The sequence below is a fragment of the Spermophilus citellus genome (assembly GCF_964194105.1).
Source record: "Spermophilus citellus genome assembly, chromosome: 11".
Taxonomy (NCBI): domain Eukaryota; kingdom Metazoa; phylum Chordata; class Mammalia; order Rodentia; family Sciuridae; genus Spermophilus; species Spermophilus citellus.
The window spans coordinates 97,042,905-97,069,777 of record NC_138192.1 but is presented as its reverse complement, the minus strand read 5'-3'; the positions used below and the strand labels follow the sequence as shown (position 1 = coordinate 97,069,777).

Here is a 26,873-nt window from a genome sequence, read left to right as displayed (position 1 = left end):
CCACATATCAGAGACCCAAGCCACAGACTTCTGCTCTTTCTCAAACAGGTTCTCAGAAAATTATCAGGCATGCTATTAGAAACCCTACACAGTAGAGTTTTGTCTGTTTTGGGGGGGCCCCGGGACAGGGGGTGGTATATGGCTTGTTTCAATTTCATGGAACTCCCATAAAAAGTCCCTTCTTCTTCCCCTCCCCTCCCCTCCTACTTTTTCCCTCCTTCTTCCTCTTCCTTATTTTCCTTCCCCAACTATATTAATCTTTTTTTTTTTTTTTTTTTTTTTTTTTTTTGGTGGGAGGGTTTGATACGGGAGTTGGAACCCAGGGTCTTGTGCATGCTAGGCAAGCCATCTAGCTCTGAGCTACATCCCCAGCCCCTATCAATCCATCCTTGATGGTGTGGGAAACTTTGTATAACTTACATGAAACTTTCTACTGTTGAGTTTGGGCTTTTGGAACATAATCATTGTTTTAAAACTTTAGAATTTAGGTTCCTTTTCTTCTTTACCTATCAACCCTTGAATATTCATTAAAAGGAAAAAAATGCCTTTGAATTTGGTGTCATTCACCACTCACTATCTGTTATTTAATTCATTGATTGATAACTTTTTTTCTATCTAAAACACATTTATGTACACAGTGACAGCTTTAACTCTCCACCATTAAAGAATGCCTACATAGCCATGTGACGAGGCACATGGCTTTAATACCAGCTACTTGGGAGGCTGAGGCAGGACCATCCCAAGGCCAGCCTGGGCAATTTTGCAAGACCATCTCTCAAAAATAGATTTTAAAAGGCCTAGGAGTGTAAATAAGTGGTATGTTGCTTTCCTAGCATGTGCAAGGCCCTGCGTTCAATCCACAGTACTGGGCCGGAAGCAGAGTGAGAAATACCTAATTAAAACATCTAGATTCTCCTTCAAATCTGAACTTTTTAATATTTTAGTACAATTTTGACTATTCTTTAAAATATATTCTTGTATCTTTGTAGGTTATTCCAATGGTGCAAGAATTTATAATCAACAGATTGGGACGTGCATTCATTGAGCCACCCCCCTTTGATTTATCCAAGGCATTTGGAGATAGTAACTGTTGTGCACCACTGATTTTCGTGCTCTCTCCTGGAGCAGATCCAATGGCTGCCCTTCTAAAATTTGCTGATGACCAGGTATCTTACAATAGATGAGGTTATCTGATGTTAATATTTTTAAAGCAATATTTCCTTACCATTGAAATCCTCTGGCATGAGGAAAAGGCAAGAATTGTCACTCAGCCCTTGAAAGACTTGGGGGTTCTGGAGGTTGACAGGATCCCAAGACAATGATCCTTAAATGACAACACTGGCACTAAAAATAGCTCCTTACCAAAATTGTAAAGCCAATATTCAGATTTGAGAGGCATTTGCCTTTCTTTGGGATAGGCTGGGAACTCTGTGACATCAGTTGCACAGTTCATGAGCTTGAGTTGACTTAATAAGTTCAAATCTGGACAGTGTCCCCAGCGTGAACCTTCACTGAGCCTGCCTTTCTCCAGTCTCTAAAGAAGACCTTTGCTGACTTTTCAGAACAATTGTTCATTATGGTCACTTTGCCAAATTAGTCCCATTACCTACTTTTTTAGACTTTAAAAATAATTCAAATGAGTTCACTAAAAGTGTTCTTTTGTCATACAGTCTAGAACCAGAAAATAACAATGAACAGGAAGTTGGGCATTTCTGAGTTGTTTTTTTTTTCCTATTTTGGTATAATCAGAATAACTTTTTGTGGTAATACTGCTGAGATATATAAAATAATGCTGCTACTTTAAGTGTGTAATATCTACTGTTGACTCATTAAACATGTGTCTTTTTTTCCTTTTAATTTTTAAAGAATCTTATGTGGTAAGTGGCGGTACTCCATTTCACAGAGAAGGATAATGAAGTATAGAGAGGTTGAGTAGCTTTTCAAAGACCACTTATAGATGGCTTATAGATTAAATGCTTTCTCCTAGGTCAATTTATTCTTTCATAATTCATTTTATTTTGCATGATGTAATACTTATATCTTAGACTATTCACTGTCTAACTGAACTTGGTTAAAGAAATGTTAGGACATGGCTGTCATGATTGGAGGAGATGAGTTATGACATCTGTGAAGGAACAGAACATTCACAGTCTTTTTATGCTACAGTAAGAATTTTGAATAAAATGGGAAGATGTGGTAGGGTTTTAAGTTATAAAGTGACATGATCTAATCTATAATTTATTATATGATTTAATCTGTAACATATAAAGCCATTCTTATTTGAGTGTACAGAATTGATTCGAGTGTACCAAATAGTTGAAAATCCAAGAAGAGCAAAAACTGTGGTTTCACTCTAGTGGAAACAGTGGAGGTGGTATAAAGTATCAGTCTCATGAGGGACTCACGTCTCCAGCTCAACATGACGTAGGTGACCCCTGAGCTCTTTTAGTTCCTATTTGTATCACTTTCACATTAGACCACACGATTATCTTCTGGCCCTGGGATAGGTCCTGCTCCATGCATTGTCTTCACTTCTATCTCCACTTCTTCCAGGAGCAGTATTATGGAGTGACAGTTAGTCTTGAGCATTTAGAAAGGGCCCAAGATCCTGCTATCATCATCCAAGGCCTCTTCCTGAGAGACAGTGTGCTGGTAACTATAGTGGAATGATAGAAATTCAGAAGCCACAGATGAATCAGAATAGAGGAGAACTTAATTCCAGAAAACACTTCCACAGAATTTTTTAAAGAAAATTTCGTGTGGAAATTAGTGGTTAATTTTTTTTTACTTTCTTCGTATTTTTTTTTTCAGTAGACACAAAAAAGATCTGAAGGAAATAAGACACATTCATCGGTCTATTCATAGTTTTCTTCTCAGCTTTGAATTTTAGGAGTTGTTACAAGAGAGATGATTCCTTTCATCTCCTCCTTATATTAAAAGTCTTATTTTTTTCTATCTTTTATATTAACAACCAAAGACCCAAAAGAATTTTCTGCTTATTACCATGATTGTTTCCTATGTGAATTGACTTCTATTTTATGTAAGTGCTTACTTGAGTGTTTTAGGGCTGTATACATTTGAACCTGTGAGAGATGCTACATAATTAAACTGTAACAGAGTTATGAGAGATGCTACATAATTAAACTGTAACAGAGTTAATGTTAATAACAATATTGATTCTTCTAAAACTGTGATGTTAAATAACATCTTTACTACTCTTTTATATAGGGGTATGGAGGTTCAAAACTTAGCTCTTTATCTCTTGGTCAAGGCCAAGGGCCCATTGCTATGAAGATGTTAGAAAAAGCTGTCAAGGAAGGAACGTGGGTTGTTCTTCAGAATTGTCACCTTGCCACCTCTTGGATGCCAACCCTTGAGAAAGTCTGTGAGGTAAAAATGCAGGTTTATATTTATTTGGTTATATTCCTTCAATCTAACTAGTGATACACATACCATTCAAGTAACTCCTTCCTGTCCTTCGGTGTGGAGGGTGGCAGGTAGGTGGCATGTCTAGATTCCAGGAGCGATGGGCTCACAGTGAGGATTCTCTCTGAAGGAACAGAGGATGGCACACAGTCAGGCCTTGGCAAGTTCCCCTTACGGGAACAAGAGTTTACCCAGTAATATGAAAATATTCTTAATCCAGAGGAACAGGCTAAAAGATGAGAGTAAACCATCCATAGTGGGGATGTAACTCAATTTAATTTTTACCACAATAGAACAAAAGCAACGAAGGAGACTATTCAAGGTAAAATTCATGTGTCCACTCTACACCAGAAGGCTTTAGAATACAACTTTCCTTTAACTCACTTCTTATCCTCTTGGCCAGCTTCCATGTCATGGAGGATCAATATGAAACCAAAAGGGTACTATTCCCACTTTCCTTGAAGGGAGTTTTAGTACTTCCCTATTTTTGGTGGGCAGAAGTTCCAGGATGAAAATTCCATGTAGCTCAACAGAGTAAACAGAAATCCTGGCACCTGATTTCAATAAACACAGAGAAAATGTTTCCACAGGAAATACCCATGATTCTGTCACCCCTGTACCTCCCTTTGATAAGAGAGTCCCTCAGGCCACCAAACACCCAAATTAATGATAGAATTTGCACTGTCCAGCTATCCAACAAAATCTTCAAGAGATAGATGTTTTTTTTTTTTTTCTTTATGCTACCTATCACACTCTGGTTTGCCTGAATCTTAATGACAGTGAAGCTCTGTGAAGAAATTGACTTTGTTTGTTCTCTCTTTTGTCTCTGTACCTTGTATAGTGCCTGGTCTATAGGAGACAATAAATAAATTTGTATTGGATTAGTGATTGAATATTGCTTCCCTGCTTGAAACCTTTAAGTGGCTTCCCATTGCATGGAGGATAAAGGTCAAACCTCAGAATGACTTAGAAGACCATTCATGATCTGACTTTTGCAAGTCTGGTGTCCGCCTACTTCTCATCTTGACTTATCTGCTTCTGTCATATGAACTTCTTTCACTTTTGTTGAACGGCATTCTTTCTCAAAAACATAGACCATTGTGATAGATATTATATCTACCTAAAAAACTCTTCTTTATATTATGTGTTTACCTTGCCAACATGTCCTCATACTTGAGGCCTTATAGTGGAGGTTTTATATTTGTGCCTTTTCTCCTGTGATTTCTCATGTGCCAATCTCATGACCTGTCGAATTATAATATAAATACCCATCACACAGTCATGTAAAATGGAAAAAGTGCCCAAGGGATGGTGAACTTGGCTTAATGTCCCATTAATCATATTGCTTAAGTCATTATACCTAGGGTAGCCAGTAGGGAAAAACAAAACAAAATGGTGCTTTTGCCCACAATTCTTGTTATTAAAGAACATAGACACTTATATATCCTTCCTAAACCACCCCTCTCCTTCACTGTGAGTGCTCAAAAACTTTGTTACTGATAAAGATTTGAATTTTCAAGAGATGCAGACACCACTGACATGGACAATTGGAGTGAGATTGGACAGAAAGAATGAAAAAGGTCCTTGATAATTTTTTCCCAGGCCCTATAGAACAGTTCTGAGACTTCTATTACCCTCTAGTGTTCAGTCCTTGGCCCCTTAACCAAATAGAACTAATAGTGGTAAGTTTTGATGCTTTAATTCATCTTACTCTTTAAAATACTTTTTTAAAAAAATCTTTGCTTAGCTAAATATTGGCTTATCTCAGTGTATTACTTACTCTTCCAATCTGGCTACAGCAAGAAGGGATGAGTCTTAATCTAGCTCTGGACAGAGAATTGTTTCTGTAAACGTTTCAGCAAAATCAGTTCAGATATGAGAACTTGGGAATGTCCTAGTCTCTATTTTTACCAACTCTGAAGTATATATCAATGTTATAAGCTGTTTAGTTCTCTGAGTTAACTTTCTCAAGGAGACTCACAACACTCTGGGCTTTCTCAATGAAGTATATTGGTTTAGAGGCAGCAATAGATTTTAAGGCTTTTGCTAAAAACTGTGATTGTTACATTTCTTATTTTATAGAAGTGCTTCCTCCTCCTCCCAGCCCATCCCTTGCACAGATAATCTTGAGATTCTTCTTTGGATTTTATTTACTTGTTTATATCGGATTTATTTTCTTACAGGAGTTAAGCCCAGAATCAACACATCCTGATTTCCGAATTTGGTTGACAAGTTACCCATCTCCGACTTTCCCTGTGTCAGTACTGCAGAATGGAGTGAAAATGACCAATGAAGCACCGAAAGGTTTACGGGCTAATATCATTCGATCATACCTCATGGACCCCATCTCTGACCCTGAGTTCTTTGGCAGCTGCAAAAAGCCTGTTAGTAATGGCTAAGTCTTGTTACCTAGGCCTGTAAAGCAATTCAAGTGGCCCCTGGTGATCAGGGATGTGTGCACTGAGTAAAACTACAAATTAAATAGGCCTCCTGCACTGCAGTGCAGTTGGTTTTGATTACAGATTATTGACTGTGCTGAAGTCAATTTTATTAATATTTTATTTTAATTTTACCACCAGCCTCATTCCTGCTCAGTTGAGATCTTATGGGGTGTCATTAATAATGTAGCTTTCTATTTAGAAAGTCAGCTGTAAGCCATTCCCAGTACAAATCTGCAAGGTTGGAGAATCTTGTTTCAGGATATTAACTGAGCCCTTTGCTATTTGGAGCCGTATCTCTAAATTAAAACATAAAAATATTTCCTCCATATAACTATAATGAGAGCCAAAATGATTTTCCTCCTTGATTGATGGGACTCATAAGGGTCTTTTTCAGCATCACCAGGCGAGCAGGGAAAACACCCACTGCTTTCATGATTAGAATTCTGCATGAATGTCTGTGACCTAAAATTGTTTCACAGTGTTTTTACCATAATTAAAAATGGAAGAGTTTCTTTTTAAGAGGGGTTATGAACCTTAGTAAGTTTTGCCATTAAAAAGCTCACACTCTTGATGTCTGAATATGGTTTAAGTGTACATCAAAAGAAAACATTAGAAATAAAGAAGTGCTTTCATTAAACAAAAGCCCAGGCACTAAAAATAAGTACCTATGTTTAAAACTAAGTCAAAGCCTATCCTGAGCTTCTAAGACCTGTGCTGACTAGTTTTTGCATTGATTAGGCCCAGAGAAAGCAGGTTACCTCCAGACAGGTGGCGAGGGCATTTCTGCATCTGATAGGCCGAATGGAGAGTCTTTGCAAAATGTAATTCAGCCCTCCCTTTCTTCTAGATCAAAAGGCCTCGCCAGCAGTAGTCACAGATTTTAGAGGTCCAGACACTTACAAAATGCAGTCCCAATCCAAACCTCATTAAATGTCAAAGCAACACTTCAGTTTTTCTGTTTTAACTTTTTATTTGGAAATAAGTTAAACTTATGGAAAAGTTGAAAGCATAAAAATAGTATAAGGAACATCTCAATATCCTTTATCCTTGCTTACCTTTTATTAGTATATTATCCTGTTTGCTTTATAACTTCATTTGTGTCTTCTTTATCTATATGTCAGTTGTCCCTCATTATCCATGGGGAATTGGTTCCATGACCCTCCTTGAATATCAAAATCTTCAGATGATTAAATCCCTTATATGAAATGCCACAGTATTTACAAACTACATACATCCTCCTGTATACTTTAAATCATCTCTAATTACTCACAATGTGTAATATAATGTAAATGCTATGTCAATAGTTGTTGAACTGTCTTGTTTAGGGAATAATGACAAGGAAAAAATCTGTATTCAATATATTTTTTTTTAATTTTTAATTTTCAATGTGAGATTGAGTAAATCTATGAACACAGAGCCAGCAGAAGATATGGAAGGCCAACTGTGCGTACATGTATATGTCTATGTATGCATATATGTACACACATGCATATACATATGAGTGACATGCATTTGTTCCTTATTGGAGATACTAATTTTGATCACCTGGACAAGGTATTGGCTGATTTCTCCACTGTATAATACCTGCTTTCCCCCTTGTAATTAATAATAAGTCTGTGAGGAGAATCTTTAGGATCATGTAAATATTCTGTTCTTCATCAAAATCCATCCTCCCACTCAGATTTAGTATCCATTGATTTCTTCCCTGATTGAGTTATTCCTGTGATGGCTACAAAATAATTATTTTCCAACTGCAACGCTCTGCACATTTGACACTTGACACACAGTCATAAGCAACATCTCTCCTCTCTCTCCCATTTATTTATTATTGGTACAGACTTGGAAATTTCTGAGGAATTCATTCCCAATGATTTATAACTCATTACTGAAGTCTTTTGGTGTTCAATTTTGTTCCATATTTGGGCAGTGGATATTCTGGTTTCTTTTTACTTGTTATAGGTCCTTTTAAAAAATATATTACTGCGTCATCATCACCTTTTACTTCTCTGGTATAGAATGTTCCAGAATCATCTGTACCCATCCTACCCTAGTCATAGAACCTGCCAATTTTCTGAAAAGTTCTGTTTTCTTTTAACAACAAATGCTATTAGAGACCACAATCTGGTATTAGATAAGATCATTACTACTTCATTGTCTTTGTTTCTTGACCTTATCATTGGAAAGAACTTGGAAATAAATACATGTACAAACACACACAAATATATACACATATATACCTACAAAAAGGACATGTACATATATATGTGTGTGTATGTGTGTGTGTGTGTGTGTGTGTATATATATATATATATATATATATATATATACATATACATATACATATTGTAGAAATTATGACTCCATACCAATACTTCCAATTTGAGTGCATTTTTCCATGGTTCTTTCTTGCTTCTCTTCATTCCATATTTCTATGTACCTTCTTCTATCTGGGTTCCAACAACAATGACACATTTGCAGATTTGATAATTCTGTTATATATCTAAAATAGTTTTAGAATTGGCCCAACATGTTTAACTTCAATTTCTTTGGTTAAATATATGCTATTTTTTCTTTTGTTTTGAAATTTATTTTGTGAAAAAACTTTTCCTTTGCTCTTGGATAAAACTCCAGACATCCCCGTGACTTTTCTTGTTCTTGTTAATTAATAAAATATTCTATAATCATTTTAAATTGCAAAGCCAGTCTTGATTCAGAAACCAAAAAGTATAATGCAATATATTAGTTATCACTTCACATTTCATTCCTAGCATCTTACCTGGAGCCTATAGTCAGTGAGTGTCATGCTGTCACAGGAAGAGGATAGAGCTGGCATCTTTTTATAATCCCTCTTATATTTGATAGCTATTGATACTGACCACTCAGTTTGGAGTGTATTTGGGGGATGAGATGGGAATGAGCAGAAATTCCTGTTCTGGGTAGTAGTATTTGGAGCTCTCTGAACCAGACAGGGGTTTAAAGATAACTCTTTGACTCTCTTATGGTTCTCCTGTGAGTTTTCAGTAGTCTCCACTACTGGCTACCCCTAACTATGACCCACCCACCTTGGCAGTGTCTTGCTTTCAGATGGCAGCTCCTGGACCCTTCAGCTTCTGGTTCTACAACATTCCCCTCAGACAAACTCTTACTATTGGAATATAGGCTTCTACCCCCTTGTAGAAGTCCTTTTGACCACAGAACCTTCAAAATGACCACAGACTTCCATGCCTAGCCCAAGCTACTGATCTGATCCTTGAGATTCCCACCAGCTTAGCCCACCATCAGAGGGGTGTGGTGATTTCTCTTTCTTAGTCCTCTACTCTGCAGCCACAGCTTGCTCTCCTTTTTCAATCATTAGTTTTGCACTTATCCACCTGTCCAAGCTGCAGGGAATAAGTATTAACTCTCCTTCCTTCTCAGCATTTCAATGTAGAAGGCAGATCTCACACACCCTCTCCCTTGGTGGGAGAAGTGAATTTCCAAAACAGCAGTTAGCATATCTGAGGAAATCTCAAGCTGTATTTTGACCATTTGGTATTTTATTTGTGGGTATTGAAGCTATTTCATTGGTTCAAATTTCAAATCTTCTTTGAAATTTTCCATGGTAGCCTGGGATCATACATTTCTTGCCTTGTGATACTTGAGTTGGCACCTCCAAAATCCTTTAATGTAACATTAAATTAGATGAGTTTACTATGCTTCCTGAAAATCGAGTGCATTTAGCTATGTATGCTAAATACAATAAAAATAAGCATGTTTTTTTGCCTGAGGAGTCAGTAGAAACACAATTCTGTTTTAGTTATGCTTTGGGATGCATATATTTCTATGCTATTTGTAAGCAAAGGAATTTAATTACTTTCATTTTAAAATATGGTAAGTAAAATGCAATGTTGGGAGAAAAATAATGATGTGGCACAATTTCTTCTCATTACAGGAAGAATTCAAGAAAATGCTTTATGGCCTCTGTTTCTTTCATGCTTTGGTACAAGAGAGAAGGAAATTTGGACCCCTAGGGTGGAATATTCCTTATGAGTTCAATGAAACTGATCTCAGAATCAGTGTACAGCAGCTCCACATGTTCCTGAACCAGTATGAGGTATCATAAAAACTACACATTATTTATCACATTGTATCTGTACAGTAAGCAGGGACCTTTGATTAATTCTACTCCTATAAAATAAATATCAGGGTAGTTCCCAATAGTTTAATAAATAGTACTTTATTATAATGGGATATTATGACTATTCTAGTAGGTAGTTAGGATGTTACTTTGTCTCTAGGAACCTATTTTTTATTATTTATTTTGACACATAAACATCTCTGGAGAGATGTATTTATTTATTTTGAAAAGGACTTGAGAAGACCATAAATCTACCAGCCTCCAAAATGGGGAGGTGGGTGGAGAGAGAGAGAGAGAGAGAGAGAGAGAGAGAGAGAGAGAGAGAGAGAGAGAGAGCCCAATTTTCTTCTTTTCTAGAGCATGGCTTTATTTTTAGAGACATGTCAATATATCTTTATTCCAGTCTGAACCATTTGTCAAAAAAAGAAACTATTTTAGCCATTGGTATTAACCTGAAGTATAGATTCTGGAAAAAAAGCCTAATATCACATTAGCATCTTGGGTGGTGCGGTACCAGAGATTGAATTCAGGGGACACTCAACCACTGAGTCACATGCCCAGCCCTATTTTGTATTTTATTTAGAGACAGGGTCTCACTGAGTTGCTTAGCACCTTGCCATTGCCAAGGCTGGCTTTGAACTTGGGATCTGCCTCAGCCTCCCAAGCCGCTGGGATTACAGGTGTGTGCCACCACACCTGCCACATTCTCTACAATTCTGGTACATTGTCTCTCTCTCTTCCTCTCCTTTTCCCTCCTTCCTCTTCTCCCACAACATGGAGGTAAACCTGTTTACATTTGGATTTCTAGGTTTATGTCTTTGAAGAACTATTTGATAAGTCAACTAGAAGTGCCTATAAGGATATGAAGCTTTTTTTTTTTTAAGTTGGTCTTCTATACCTTAGAGTGTTGTTCAAATTTAATTGAAACTCTTTCATTCATTTAATCAATGGAGTATCAAGAAATTTAAGTTTTTGGAACTTTTCATGAATTTTATTTTTAAAAAGGTTTGCAAACTTTTTAAATCGATTTCTTTATTAAAATTATTTATTCTAATTTGTTATACATGACAGCAGAATGCATTTCAATTCATAGTACACATATAGAGCACAGTTTTTCATGTCTGTAGTTGTACACAAATTAGAGTCATTTGTGTCTTCATACATGTGCTTAGGGTGATGATGTCCATCTCATTCCACCATTTTTTCTATTCCCCTGCCCACTCCCTTCTCTTTCCTTCCCTTTGCCCTAACGAAAGTTCCTATATTTCTCCCATGTTTCCCCACCCCACGTCCATTAAGGATCAGCATCCACATATCAGAGAAAACATTTGGCCTTTGTTTTTTTGGGGATTGGCATACTTCACTTAGCATGATATTTTCTCTATTCTACAAAAGCAAAGAAGGAACTCAGAAAATAAATATTAAGAGCTCAAATGGCATAACTAAATGTGAAAAATCTTTTATCTGAGTTTTTGTGTTTTATTGGACAAATTCTTATTCTGTGTTAAATGCAATAAATTGAGAAAGCCTTCAATTTTACAGCATCTAAATTGGGCAAAATGTTCAAACGAATCATTAATTTGATAAATTTCTTTCTTGTAGTAATAGTGGCCAAAAAAAGATGATAATAGAGGAAAAATTGCAGTTATACAGTATCTGAGGAAATATTTGAACTAAAATGATTATAATACAAAAACAAAAAAAATGAAGAGTTCTTCTAATTAGCAATTTGTTCTGAATATCTGGAGAATATATTCTAATTTAAAATATAGTCAGCAGTGAAGACTCATTTGTATGCAGATATGCAAGGCTGGTTCAACATTAAAAAATAATTAATGTAACCATCATATCAATAGATTCGAGAGGAAAAAATCACACGACCATATCATTAGATGCTGAAAAAGCATTTAACAAAACCCAATAGTTATTCATAATAAAATATACTCTCAGTAATCTAGAAATAGAGGGGAATTTCCTTAAGAGAACATCTACAAAAAACTTATAGCTAACATCATACATAAATGGTATTCAGTATGATTGGTGTTTTCATAAGAAGAGGAAAATTTGGAGACACACACACAGACACACACAGAGGAAGGACAGCATTGTGAAGATGAAGGCAGTTTATAGTTTGACAACCACAAAGTAAAAAGAACCTGGAGCTATCAAAAGCCAGAAGGCACTGTAGAGAGTATGATCCTTGATCTTGAACTTCTGTCCTCCAGACCTATTAGACAGTAAAATTCTCTTGTTTTAAGTCACCTGATGAGAGCATGGGGAAATAATACAGGAGACCATCATGATAACCTGGACAGGAGATGTTATGAGTTTAAACTACAAAGCATTTAGGCTAGGATAGGGAACATGGTAGAGATGCAGTTGGATACATAAGGGAAAGGATTGAAATGACTTAGATATTAAATGGTGAAGGTAGAGGGAGAAATCTTGATTCATATTAGTTTTCTGATATGCGTAATAGCGATACCTTATTCATTAATCCAGACAAGGGATAGTGTCAGAAATTCACAGATGTGTAGCAGGTAGATAAGTGAAAAATCCAGGTAAAAGAAGCAGAACAAGGAACAGTTATCATATGGGAACCTATTTCCATGAGCAGTTACTAAGTGTTGCCTTTCTCTATGCTCCAATCTCCACCTTGATCAACCCTCAATTATTTCTTATCCTGTCCAAACCACATCTTGCTGCTCACACTCCCTGCCACCCCTCCTCTAATCCATGCACTACATTACTTTGCTTTCTCTTCTCCCAGTGTAATATGTTCTTTCACATCTCTGCGCTTTGGCATACATATTTCTCCTATTTTGATTTGCCCTTTCCTGTGCTCAATCCTGGTCTACTTCTGCCACTCTTTCTTGAATAATCAATTCAGACAAAGAAGCAAAGTTTACCTCCAGTTGGCAGATTTTTGCATGCCACTAAGACTGACAACCACTTTGATCATCCTTTGTTGAGACTCTTGATTATCGAGAGTGTGAGTACCTGTAAGAGTATGAGGTGAGTCCAGATCTTTTTATCTTCCGTGGTCTACTTACTGATCATCTCTGTGATCTTGTGTCTAAGATACATAGTATAGTGCCCAGAAATATATGTGTCCAGGCTCTGGCAGCCTTAACAGAGTTCATGATACATCTGGGTTATTGGGAATTGCAAACTTTTGCTAGGAAGCAGAGTATATTCTGCCAAATCATGAGCCACTAAGTTATGTGCTTTGATTTGTTTATTCATGAATTCTCAGTGCCTAAAACAATGTGTGTAGTACTTACCTCCATGAGTGTCTATTTAATAAGTGAATCTTAGTGAAAATATCTTCATGCTCTCACAGAAAAATGGCAAAACTACTATATGTAGAAATTTGGAATAATAATACCATTTACATTGAATAGGAAATGAAAAAAGTATTCAATAAATATGTTAGAATAATTGGTTATTTGCTAAGTTAGAATTTTCATTCTATGTAATTCCTAATTGATTAAGAAACTAAATAGGAAAAATTAAAATATAAAAGAAGAAAATACAAGTGGATATATATTTTCTTCTTGGCAGGTAGGCGATTGCTTTGTTTTTCTTGTTTGGGTAAGGGCATGTGTATTTGCAAGTATGTGTGCATGAAAAGTTCATCCTTTACCCCTCAACTCTCATCCTAATTTCATCTCCAAGGCAATCAGCTTCACATCTTAGGACATATGTATCCAGACATTATCCTATGCATATATAAATATGCAAATACACACATATATTAACACAACATATATATAATCTTCCTCAAAAATGATATTTTAATTTTCTTTTGAGTTGTTTGTTGCTTATAAACAATGTTTAAGTGAACTACCTCATACATAACCTTGAACTCTAGTTGTTGACTTGGAGCTCTGTTTGCATCTACACTCTCTCCTGCCCATGGGCTCAACTCTTTTAGGACACAACAAGAAAGCAATTGAAGCAGCAAGCTACTACTTGGGGACTCCATCTATTTACTTTGCCTCTGGGAGAAAAACACTCCCCAATTTGATTGGTACGTTTTATAACCAAGCTGCTGAAACAACAAGGTATCATTTTCCTTATAAACTCTCAAAAGTGTGTTGGCCAAGTTTCACCTTTTTATACTTAAATCCAATCCTCCCCCTCCTGATCTCAGCTGCATCTGCATCACAAAGTCCTCTTGGGAGCTAGCTACTCCATGTGTTACTCTACCTCAATTATTAATTATTTAATTTGCATATGAGGCTTCTTATTTTTATGAGATGGAGCAAGGCAAGTCCACACAGGGTATGCATCTGGTCAGACTCCTCTCACACTTGCAATTGTAGAATCAAATACTCTGGAGTTGTGCTCGATTCTGTTTGTCCACAAGTTGTTGCTCACTGACACATTCTCCTACATTCACTGCCTGAGGTTCCAGTCTATGAGATAACAACTCCCACAATTTCCAACCCTAATTCAGTAAGTTTCTCCTCTCAAATCACTACTACCTGCTCTTCTCTAGTGCTGTTCCTCCTATTGAAGAGTCAGTCCTCAGAGTGGGATCCCTGGAATGTAGGATCTATAAACTTTAAATTTTAACAGATAACTAACTATAAGAAGGGTATGTAAAGCATAAAGGTGATGAAAAAATCTCAAGAAAAAAGTAGTATATATATTAGTTAAAATATTTTAAATATCACTCTAGTTAAATATCATAAACAACTAAACACCAAATAAAAGGTAAATACAAATAAAAATAAATAAAAGACAAATAAAAATGGGAGAAAACATTTAAATGTATCCGGCAGACTGACTCAGAATTTATAAGGAGCTTTTAATAACAAGAAAAAATAATAAAAAAAAAAATAATAATTAAAAAAAAAAAAAAGAAAAAATAATATTCAGATGAGAAAGATATGTAAAAGAATGCAGTAGATAGTTTCTAAAATAAAAAAAACAGCTGGTGAATAAACATTGTTAAATAACATTTTTGTCAAAACTAAAATTAGTAATTAAAAATAATTTTATGCTTTAATTATCAATGTTTCCCCTAATAATAAAACTCTGTTGGGAGCAGTGAGAAATAAAATTCTCTATATTGCTGATGGGTATGTAGGTATTCATGCTCAGGATAAAAGAAATTACAATGTGAAAAATCAATACCATTGTAATTGAAAAACATTTTAGAATTTGTATCCTAGAGGATAAAAGAAAGGAAAAAAGAAAAGTATAAAATCATTTACCACAAATTTGATATCAGTTTGTAATTGTTTATACAAACAAAAACTGTTAAAACTTTAGTTGAAACAACAGAAGAGGCAGTGCACAGAAAAACAAACACTATTAAACACATGAAACAATTAATAGCCTCACTAGTATTTTTAAAAATACAACTTAAAATACTTAATTAGCAGAAACTTTTAAACTGGCTGCTACAATTGCTAGACCTTTCAGAAAAGAAGTTTAGTAATATTGCAAATTGTTTTTTATAAGCAACTTTCCTTGGAATAGAAATGGTCATTTCAAAGTATTTTTAAAGAATTTTTTATGAAATACTACAGGAAATCTCATGAGATTTGATTGGAAAAATGTAAAATTGAACATAGAGTGTGTTTCCAACTGTCAAATATATATATGGATGTAAAAAGGTGTTGAAGAAAATCAATACTGATTATCTGTGAATGATATCGGCTTTGTTTTGCATGTTGCTCAGCAAGGCAAGGTTTTTAAGGATGGCGTGTGGTCTAACTCATTTGTGACTGGTGCTGCAGTCCGGACTGCAGCAAAATAACTGGGGGGGGGGGGGGGGTGACGAGCAACTTGTGTACATTGATACAGCAGGAGTGGGAGCCGTTTATTGTAGGACAGGAGCGGTATATATACATTCCACACAGCTTATCTAATTAACATAAACTACATACAGCAGTCAACCAATAAGGAATCTCCACACTTAATGGCTCGCTGGTGTTACTTCACAAACTACTCCCTCTGGCAAAATGCCAGGCGCCATCTTGACTTGTTTACAGACTCTAACAACTGGCACATAGTAGGTACTCAAAAAATGTTGGTTGAACAGTAAATGAGTTCATAAGAGATTAGGCAAATACTAGTCTCAGCATTGATTGCATGGAAATGAAATAATACAAAAGAAGGGAAAGATCTGGGGGAAACTGCAACAATTAGTAGGGAAGTATACAAAGGGAAATTTGCAAGAACTTAATAATAGGACTCAACAAGGAACAATTTCATACAATACTATACTGATACCTCTTACCTGGTTCACGACTTAAGCTCTCAATTTTAGGAACTACCTTATGACGCCCTTCGGTACATGACTGGCGAATGCAACTACGGAGGCAGAGTGACTGATGACTGGGACCGCCGCACACTGCGCACCATTCTGAATAAATTTTTCTGTACAGAATTAGTTGAAAATACAGAATATAAGTTTGACTCAAGTGGCATCTATTTTGTCCCCCCTTCTGGCGATGTAAGTATAGATCAAAAAATCTAAAAGCAATAGAACTTGAAATTCCTATGGTAGCAGTGAATTTATTTTTTTTTTAGGTGATGATTTTCCCCTTGTTTTTTTAGTCACGTGGGGACAGAGCACACCCTGTGCACAGATGGAGTTAGTAGTGTGCTGTAATGTGAAGAGTCTTAGAAACATTCCTTACCCAAGGAGAGCTTACTCTCATGAATTCAATTCTTCCAGTAAAAAAAATTCATCTTTAGGATGAATGCCAATGCAGATATCACTGTCCCCAGTTAAAATAAATATACACAAGAGGGGTTACAGAATATTATTAATAATAGCTAACATTTATATCACAAATACTTATAAATATAATGATCTCACTAGTGCATCAAATTAACATTGGTACTATAAATACCCTTTTATAAATGAGAAAGCAGATTCATTAAGGTTGAATGACTTGTCCAAGGTCACCCAGGTGGAGGCATCAGAGTGTGACAGAACCACCTATAGCACTAGGCTAAGGTTTCCTTCTGCTCTTCTTCTGGTCCTATCCATTGCCTTCAGATTATTACACCATAGATTTCAAGGGACTTCCAGGATAATAAGTTTGCTTCTCATTTGATCCCCAGTAGTTAAAGAGTATATTTTGAAAGTTAAACACATGGGCACATGCAACAGAGATACATACTGTAACTCTTGGGCCATAACCTTATCATCCACTGGGATTAATGCTAGCTAAGTGCAGATATCAATATGGATGAAGGGGAAAATCAGTCCCAGAGCTTACATCACTGATTGGATGGAGTAAGTCAACATGAGGAGTCGGGGGATAAGATAACCAATGATGAATTGTCAAGTGTGAAAAAAGCACAATGAAGTAAGGTTTATGTAAAAAAGTCCATGTCATAAAACCATCAATGACCAAACCTCCCTTGCTCTGTTTATGTTTGCATATGATTATATTTATATCGAGGAAGGGATGAAATGTTGGTACAAGTCCATGTGAATAAAATGTGTGTGCATATATGTAAAAAGATGTATAATGTTAATAGCAGTAATTGGGATAATAAACTTTCAGATAATTTTTACTTTTCTCACTTTGGTGGATTTATCACAATAAGATTAAACAAAATAATCAGAGTAAACTAGAAAAGACTATTTTTATTCTGATAAGTTAAGAATAGTCACAACAGAATGTGACACAAAAAATCCTCTGGAAGAAATTTCTAAATGAAGTTACCAGATTTCTCCTTCCCTTGTTTAAAACCCATTCCATGAGGGGCAAGGGGGAGGGAAAAAAAAGGGAGAGAATTGAACAACAGCAGGGGAGATAGAGAGGGAAGATGGGAGGGGAGGGGAGGGGAGGGGGGATAGTAGGGGTTAGGAAAGGTAGCAGAATACAACAGACACTAATATGGCATTATGTAAAAATGTGAATATGTAACAGATGTGATTCTGCAATCTATATTTGGGGTGAAAATGGGAGTTCAAAACACAATTTGAGTCTAATGTATGAAAGATGATATATCATGAGCTATGTAATGCTTTAAATAATCAATAAAAAATTTAAAAAAAAAAACCATTCCAATTGAGTGGGAGATTTCCTTTTCCTCTAAAAACATGTCCATATTGTTTTTTAAACTTGGGCCCAGACTAAAAGAAAATTAAAGCATTCAGTGTCCAGTCTTACAGGTTCATCCAACTCAATAACTTATGTCGAAAATTATCTCTCTCATATATGAAGTTCTGCAATGCAATTTATTTCTAATCGCCCAACTTCTTGTTACTTATTTTTTCAGCACAAAAGCTACATCGAATACACAAAGACTCTGCCACTGACCCCAGCACCAGAAATCTTTGGGATGAATGCCAATGCAGATATCACTAAAGATCAGTCAGAAACTCAACTGCTTTTTGATAACATTCTTCTTACACAGGTGTGTGTTGTGTGCACGAGTTGACGTCTGAGCCTGTGAGGGATGCTCTCTGAGCCTCATGTATAGTAGTCAAAGATATTTAAAGGATAAGGAAAAAAACACATACATACCTTAAATACAGATTTAAACATAGAGTACATCACATGCAATTTTTTTCATCTTCTCTTTTAGAATCAAGACCTATTCTGTGAATATCATTCTGCTTCTAGGAATTTCAGTTCTTTCTTACATAAGTCTTATCCAACTACAATGTATGTTTTTTTTTTTAAATCTTCTTTAAGGTGGAAAAAAGAATATCAAAGTTACTTGGGCAGCAGTTTGAAGACAGAAGCTACCTAGAATTTTGCCTGCTTTATTTTCTAGTCTCTTACTAATTCAAAACAACTGGTTTTTAGTGACTTACCTTTATGAAATATTGCAGAAGGGCTGTGGATGTGGCTCAGTGTTAGAACACCTGCCTAGCAGGTATAAGGTTCTGTGATAGATCTCCAGCACTACAAACATACATACATATATTCATAAACATTTTACCTATAGAAACAGATCCTCTCATGGTAATATTTTATCAGGTTGCATAACATTTAAAGCATATAATTGTTTGGTAAGTACAAAATAAAAGGGTTAGAAGAAATATGCAGATGATCCTTGGCAGACATTCAGCCCTACTGGTGAGAGCATAAATGCATCACAGCTGGGAGAATAGTCTTCAAAGGCACCAGCATTTAGCATGTCGTGAACATCAGTCAGTATGTTTGAATGAAATCATTTGCTAATCTTGCTCATCCATTAAGAGATCTTCTCTTGTATTATTCTCCCTTTAAATGTGCTCACTGTTTTTTAATTTTTGGAAGCAAATTAAATTAATCCAAATAACAAGAATTCTCATACTGATTAAATGAAATTTTAATAATTAAGTATAAATATTCAGTTAAGCAAATTATCCTACTAGCTGAATTCTAACTTATTTTTTTAACTTTTATGGAATCTCAAAGTAAACATGATAACAGTTAATATTTATGTAGTACTTACTGTGTGCTAGCACTGTTGTAAGGGCTTTCTGTAGAGTAATGTAATACTTATGACAATCCTATGAAGCAGGAGCTATTATTCTTCCCATTTTACAACTAGAAAACTGAGGCACACAAAAATTAAGTAATTTTCTCAATGTCAGTTGGTACAGTTTTGAGGCAGGACACAAACCCAATCGGCCTGGTTCACACTAGTTCAACTCTAGAACCTGTGCTCTGAACTGCTAGCCTATCGGGTCCCTTCTAGATTCTAGAAATGGTGTGACTCGAAGGCAGATAGCCAAAGATACTGAAAAATCTTAGAATTAGGAGGGTACTTATTGACAGAAAAGCCCAAAGAACTCCTATTTCTAATCTAATCTATAGTGACATTTTTCTAACCAGGCAAAAAGAACAAAGATTTTTTTTTATGTCCATTTTACTCATTGATGGCACTAAAGTCATTGTTGCCTGGGTGGCCATAAAAGTATGTGAACAAACAGGAATAAGTAAATCTTTAGGAACATTAGATGGCATGTAGTGCATAATAGTCTGACAACAGGACATTTACTTACAGTGTCTTTTGGCTTTATTTAAACTTGATGGGGTGTGTCACATTATAGAACACATAAAACAGTAGGCTCATTCCAACAGAAAATGACTCAGAACCAAACAAATAAGTTTAAATTCACAAGGGTATCTTCTCAGTATGTGATTCAACAACCTCTTTTAATATACTCAAACTTGGATTGGAAGTACAATTAGACTAATGGGTAAGCAGTAGTTCAGTGAATCACAATTCAGAGACAGAGAGACTAGAACATCATCGCTTGGAGAGCAAGTTAATGTTGATAAGACTTTTTGTATTGTTGTATTTACATAAAACAGAAAAAAATGAAAGAGGGAAGTATCAGAGTTGAGAATGTGACTTTTTGCAGAGATCTTTTTCTTATGCTTGACTGCCGTCTTCCATTTTGAATAGGAAAATTATTTGACCTTAGAATATTAGAAAACTAATATGGTGCAGTATCTCTAAAAAGGCTACACTCTGTGATGTGTCCTTAAAAATAAATTTCACTTATTATATTTAATAAAGGAAAAGTAATCCTTATAATATTCCAATGGTAATTGTAAAAATTCTAAGGACAGGTAGTAAAAAAGAAAAAGCTAAGATAAACAATTATAGATAAATAGCACACAATTGCTCTTTATTCTTATTATCAATTGGATATTACCTTCAAAAACCTACCACCCACCCCAATTATGTGGTTTTGGTATGTGATAAATATATATGGGGACTGTCTGTTACTGAAATATTTTTATTACATTTTTTTGATAGGTGATAGGCCTGGGTGTTATGTGATTTTTTTTTTATGGAGGCACAGCTACTATTAGAAAATAGAAATTTTTAAATGCTTTTATAGGACCTAAGTGTAAGTCAAAATGCAAATAGAAATCAGCATCTGATTCTTTCGATGAAGTGGAAATAGACATTGCACTAGTTTTGGTCAAACGTTCATCATCTTTTTTGTTCTTCATGGGTTTTTTTTTACATATTTAGTTGTAAAACAAGTATCTTGTGATTATAATAAAGTATTAATACACATAAATATCTCTTTTTACTAGCATAATTAAACTTATTAATAATTGCTTATTGTATAACTTAATAGGATCTTATAGTGGCAAGTGATGGGTAGGTAGAAACCTAAGTAAACATAATATTTAGAGTATAGAAACAAGGAAATGTAAAATCTGAAGGAAAAAAAGAAGACTAAACACAATTTCCTTGGACTGAAAAAATAGGAATTTTCTAATATGCTATTCTCCTTCGGTGCACACACAGGCACACACACATATACATACATTCATTTATTGTGAGAATTTAAAGAGGTTTTCCAGAAAATATAGATTCATTTACACAGTGTCACAGTAAACATAAAACACAAAAATTGAGTTGAAATTTTCTTTCCTTGCTTCCAACGTGAATCACTAAAGTCTGTCTTTTCTCTATAACTCTTCCAACTGCTTAGAGAAGATGAGCTTATTTTCTTTGCCCTGCAGGTTCAAGGAGGAAACTATATTTCTACTTTTGGTGACCAGTAGGCCCCAGAGTTATTAGCAAATATATTTTGCAGCAAGCTTTTTCAAAGCAGATCAGATTCCCTCCTTCTCACCATCACTTGGCTACTGCACGAGCTTAAATGCTTTTCTCCCTCCATCTGCAGCATCGGATCCTTCTCCTTCACCCAGGCAGCTAAACCTATAACTTATTTGCTTTCTCCAGATTTTGTTTTGCCTCTGAACACATCACATGCCTCTCTTTTTCCTCTCTTACAATCATTTTCTCTAAGAAATCCCTCACCATGTGTGTTATCATCACTTTAATAAATCTCGTGTGAAGCCTCATGGATAAAATTGCAGAACAGTGTTCATGCTTATGAAGATTTACCTTAGATTTTTCCTTTGCAGGTATTCTTAGAATTGTATGAGGATTTTTGAGTTATAATTTGGATTCTTCATAGTCTCGTTCAGCAGGTGCTGGTGCAAAATCATCAGATGAAGTAGTAAACGAGGTGGCTGGTGACATACTAGGTAAACTTCCAAACAACTTTGATGTTGAATCTGCCATGAGGAGGTACCCAACAACTTACACTCAAAGCATGAACACTGTACTTGTCCAAGAGATGGGGCGGTTCAATAAGTTGCTGAAGACCATAAGAGAATCATGCATTAATATTCAAAAAGCAATCAAGGTAAGATGAAACACATAAAATCATTGAGTTAAACATAGTTTTAATCTAATAGCAACTGTTTACGAGACCTAAGTACTGTGCACGCACTGTTCTTGGTTCTGAGGATTAAAAAAAAAATCGTGATTTTTTAGGAACTTAACAGAATTCTGGTAGCAACAGTTATACAGGTAGATAAGTATAGAGTGTGCTTCATAGCAGTAGCACACTGGATAAGATACACGCTAAAGAGACACAGAATGTTAAAGAATTAAAAAAGCCTCTGACCTTGCAAACTTCCATTCTAAAGAGAGAAACAAACCAAAAATAAGTAAACACATTTATAATATTGGTAAATGATACATTCCGTGGAAAAAATAAAACAAGGTAAGGAAATAGAGAATAATGGCTGAGAAGCTCTGTCAGACTGAATCAGACCCTCCTGAGGAGCTGATCCTTGGACAGAGGCCAAAATGACCTTAAAGGGAAAGCCAGAGGACTATTGAGGGAAAAGCATTTTAGAGAGAGTGTAAAAGTCAAGAGAAGAACAATCGTGTCATGGTCCAGGAGCATCAGAAAGAAGACTGGTGTGGCTAGAGCACGTGAGCACGAGGGAGATGGCAGGACCAGATCATGATGGCATTATCGGCCGTGCTTAGGATCTTGAATTTTATTTTAAAATACGAAGATAAAAGGAAGGCTTCAAAGGTTTTTAAGCAGTGAAGTTAATTGACCTATTTTACATTTTCAAAAGTTAATCTGGCCCCTGGAGAAAGTCATGTAGGGGACCAGGATTTACACAGACAAATGCTCCTTACACAGTTGAAGTAGTCCATCTGAGCTGGCCTCTTGTAGTAGCATTAGAGGGAGAGAGATGTGGTCGCTAATGTTGTTATCAACTTAGGAGTCTACTAGGGTGACTGAAAACTGCTGTGGGAGGAGTGAGCAGAGAGGAGTCAAGGATCACTCCTCCTCCTTTGGCCTAGGAAGTAGAGGCTTGGAGAAGGAACAGGTTTAAGGGGAGAAAGTCAAGAATGTTTTTCACTCAGATTAATTTTGAAATGCCTCATAGACTTAATGGAGAGGTAGAATTACTATTAGATACATGCTTTAGAGTTTAAGAGGGAAGTAAAGCCTGGAAATATATTTCAGAGTCTATGATACATTGATTTTTATTTAGAAACAAATTTATAAATTACCTCAAATATTTTGATAGTGCAAATAAGTCTAGGTTACTTTGAGGCATCAATTTCTCTCATCCATCCACCCAAACTATATGAACTACTTATAATTTTCTTTATATTTCCCTACTTTGGGAAAGAAAATGTTCAAATTTGAAAAACCAGACTTGAGATGATCTCTGCAACCAATGTATATGAAGCATGAATGTATTTTGTGTTTAGATTTAGGTCCTATTCCCTAAATATCTTATACGATATAGCTTCTCTTGTATTTTATAATATTATATATATGATATATTTTCAAATAATCCAAGATCTAAAAGCATCCAAAATACTTCTGGTCCCAAGAATTTTAGATAAGGAGCACTTAATAGAAGAAAGCTCATTATAATAGACACTATAGTCTAAGAGGTCTGAAGATAGTACCATGAAAACTTGATGTCTGAAAATTAAAGAGTGCAAATGAATGATGATAACTCTGACCTCAACTAGACCTGGCATCCCCCACTCCAGAAATTTCTGCATTTTCCTTTCCAGGTTACATTTAAGGTCAGTGATGTGCAGTTAGGGGGGAAGAAGACCTAGGAATTTGTTTTATAAATCAGGTTTCAAAATCCTTCATATTTAATAGCATCCTCCTTTCCTCGTTTTCAGAATTATGTAGGATTATTAATTCCCAATGCTTGGGAGCATTCCTCAATGTATATCTAGCTGATTCTTAGCTTTCCTTTCAGGATAAGGTTTCTTGTAACTCCTGAATCAACTATCAGCAGTCCACGTGCTTTCTCACTCCCAAAATTGTGTTCCTATTATCAATTCCTGTTCCTTTCTGCACTTGTGGGCTCATGCCTTTAAAAAAAAAAGTATTTAATATTGTTTCAGTGGAATTTTGAGAAGGCAGCAAATGAAATATGTGTGTTTAGTCTATCACAGTTACTGTAAAATCTTCTCCATATGTTAGTTGAAATAATATTTTTATATAGGAAAAACAGAAATGATAATCATAACTGGACCAATTATAAGATCAAAATAGGCAGAAATTTTCAAGAAACTCAAAGTTTCAATATGTGGGCATCAGTGATTCAAAATAGAACAAGGTCAGCTAGACTTCACAATGGTATTCCAAATATTTTAACTTTTCAAACCATTTCATATAATTTTCCTAATTTTTATCACTGTCCCTCTAAGAAGACAGAATGAAAATATATTACTTGTTCATTTATTAAAGAAATAAGTCAAAGTTAGACTGTGATTTTCCAGTAAATTTTGTTAGAATAAAACTTAATATTTTTTAAGGACTAGTTCAAAGACTCTAGGATGTCCTTGTATAAGCAAAAACAAATATCTTCACTTTCTGTTAGCATAATTGTAAAGAAGGTATTTAAAAGAGGACTGGCTATTCATAATCTATACTCTCATGTTAGCAAGGTTAAATGTATTTCAGGGGCTTGTAGTGATGTCTACAGATCTTGAAGAAGTGGTTAGAAGCATTTTGAATGTCAAAATTCCAGGAATGTGGATGGGTAAATCCTACCCAAGCCTTAAACCACTTGGCAGCTATGTGAATGACTTCCTTGCAAGACTAAAATTCTTGCAGGTAAGTTTATCCAAATTAACATACATTGTTATTTTTCTTCTGGATTAATTTTCTTCATCACAGTGCCCAACACATGAGTTTTATTCTCTAGTTTGCTGTGAGTGCCAGACACAAATGGCCACTATTTAATAATGTTTTATATGATGTATATACTTGTCACACTGAATAGTCACAATACTAGTACTAGAAGTGGAAGTTCTGACTTTAGAGTATGTATTCATGTTCAATGAAGTTAATGGCATTTGAAAAGAGAAAAAAATCTGGCATGTTGACTTTCCCTTTAAATATTTAGCATTAAAATAGATGCTTATAAAGGGGCTGGGGTTGCAGCTCAGTGGTAAAGCACTTGCCTAGCATTCATGAGGCACTGGGTTCCATCCTCAGCACCACATAAAATTAAAAGTACACACACACACACACATATTTATAGCAGAGCATTTTATAAAACTATACAAGTTATTAGTGAGGAGTTTGATTTCTTCCTTTCCTGGCAACCTTTTTGGTCATGAAATCACTACTTAGCTGGTTTAGCACAGGACAGCAATGACCTCTATGGCTGATTGTCTTGGAAATGTTGAATAGGAAGAAGCCTATCTCCAAATTACTGGCAATATCTGTGTTTACTGGTGCTCTTGTTAATAGTTTTTTGTTGTTGTTGTTGTTGTTGTTTTAGTTGTAGATGGACACAATACCTTTATTTTGTTTATTTATTTTTTAATGTGGTTCTGAGGATTGAACCCTGTGTCCCACACATGCTAGACGAGCACTCTTCCACTAAGCTACAACCCCAGCCCTTATTAATAGTTATATCCTTGAAATATCAGTTAATATCCTAGGTATTGTATATGAGGCATCAAAAACTGTGAGGAAATTGCTTTAGGGATAAGTGGATTTAATTCCCTTTTTCATAACACAGGCCCTCTTTTCTATGAGTTGGATGCTAAGGAATTAAGATTGTTCTGGAAAGATGAGGCTCTGCTTTGGGCTCTTATAGGGAAAGCTTTTCAAGTTGATTTGTTTCAGCTTGGCCTCTATAATTTATTATTTAAAGTCATTATTCAGCCAGGTCAGAATTAGAATCTGTGATATTAATAATTAAGGAGTCTGGATATTTCTAAAGACCTTGAAGACCATAAGCTCTTACTACCCTGCTTTTTTCAGGAGTTCTTTGTGCAATATCATGTGTATCTATATGTCAGATTTCATTATATTTTGGTGAAATAAGAGAGAAAACTTCCCCAGAATAGTCTACTAGGTACTAATGGCTAATTTTACTCTCATTTATTAGAGTAAAATTTTTTAAAGAATAAACCTCATGACCAGACTATGGGAATCTCTCCTGTTCAACTAAGTCACATATTTTGGGCAACAGTGCATATCAGATGTTCAGTGTGGTATGGGGATTTTCTGAAGGAACCTTTGGGCGTGTGTAAAACAGACATTTACGTCTGCATTCTCACACATTGTAATTCCCAAGCTGTTGTGAGAGAGATGAAGTTGAAAGTCAGCATCAACACTGAATGCTACTTATTTTTGGCTTGTCATCCCTGAGTTCATTTACTAGTTTAGATAAAGAAAACAAAAATATTTGGGGACACATTTTAGTAAGCAAAGGTACTTTTTTAAAAAAAAAAAAATTGAAGACTATCGTTAGGACTCTGTGTTTTGATCCACCACAGCAATGGTATGAGGTTGGCCCTCCTGCAGTCTTCTGGCTTTCTGGCTTCTTCTTCACCCAAGCCTTCCTGACTGGTGCCCAGCAGAACTACGCCAGGAAATACACTATTCCCATTGATCTCCTTGGGTTTGACTATGAGGTGATGGAAGACAAAGACTATAAACATGGTCCTGAAGATGGTAAGTGGGGTAAGAGAATGAGTTTGCTTTTATCTTGGCACTGAACAGAGGTGTAACTTCTTGCTTACCTTCCTCAGCTATTAAAAAAGTAAACAACATGTAGGTAACTTCACCTCAAAAT

At 35.5% G+C, this 26,873-nt stretch overlaps 1 protein-coding gene across 1 annotated transcript in view; it reads left to right on the top strand.

The window, feature by feature from the left end:
- Positions 1-26,873, top strand: part of DNAH7 (dynein axonemal heavy chain 7) — a gene marked incomplete at both ends in the record, with an annotated part of 288,918 nt that overhangs the window by 249,840 nt on the left and 12,205 nt on the right. The window contains 9 exons of the mRNA XM_081261736.1: positions 990-1,166; positions 3,229-3,390; positions 5,610-5,810; positions 9,799-9,960; positions 16,271-16,456; positions 18,244-18,381; positions 21,911-22,141; positions 24,743-24,895; positions 26,575-26,752. Coding sequence (XP_081117862.1) covers positions 990-1,166; positions 3,229-3,390; positions 5,610-5,810; positions 9,799-9,960; positions 16,271-16,456; positions 18,244-18,381; positions 21,911-22,141; positions 24,743-24,895; positions 26,575-26,752 — 1,588 coding nt within the window. The remainder of the gene's footprint in view (positions 1-989; positions 1,167-3,228; positions 3,391-5,609; positions 5,811-9,798; positions 9,961-16,270; positions 16,457-18,243; positions 18,382-21,910; positions 22,142-24,742; positions 24,896-26,574; positions 26,753-26,873) is intronic.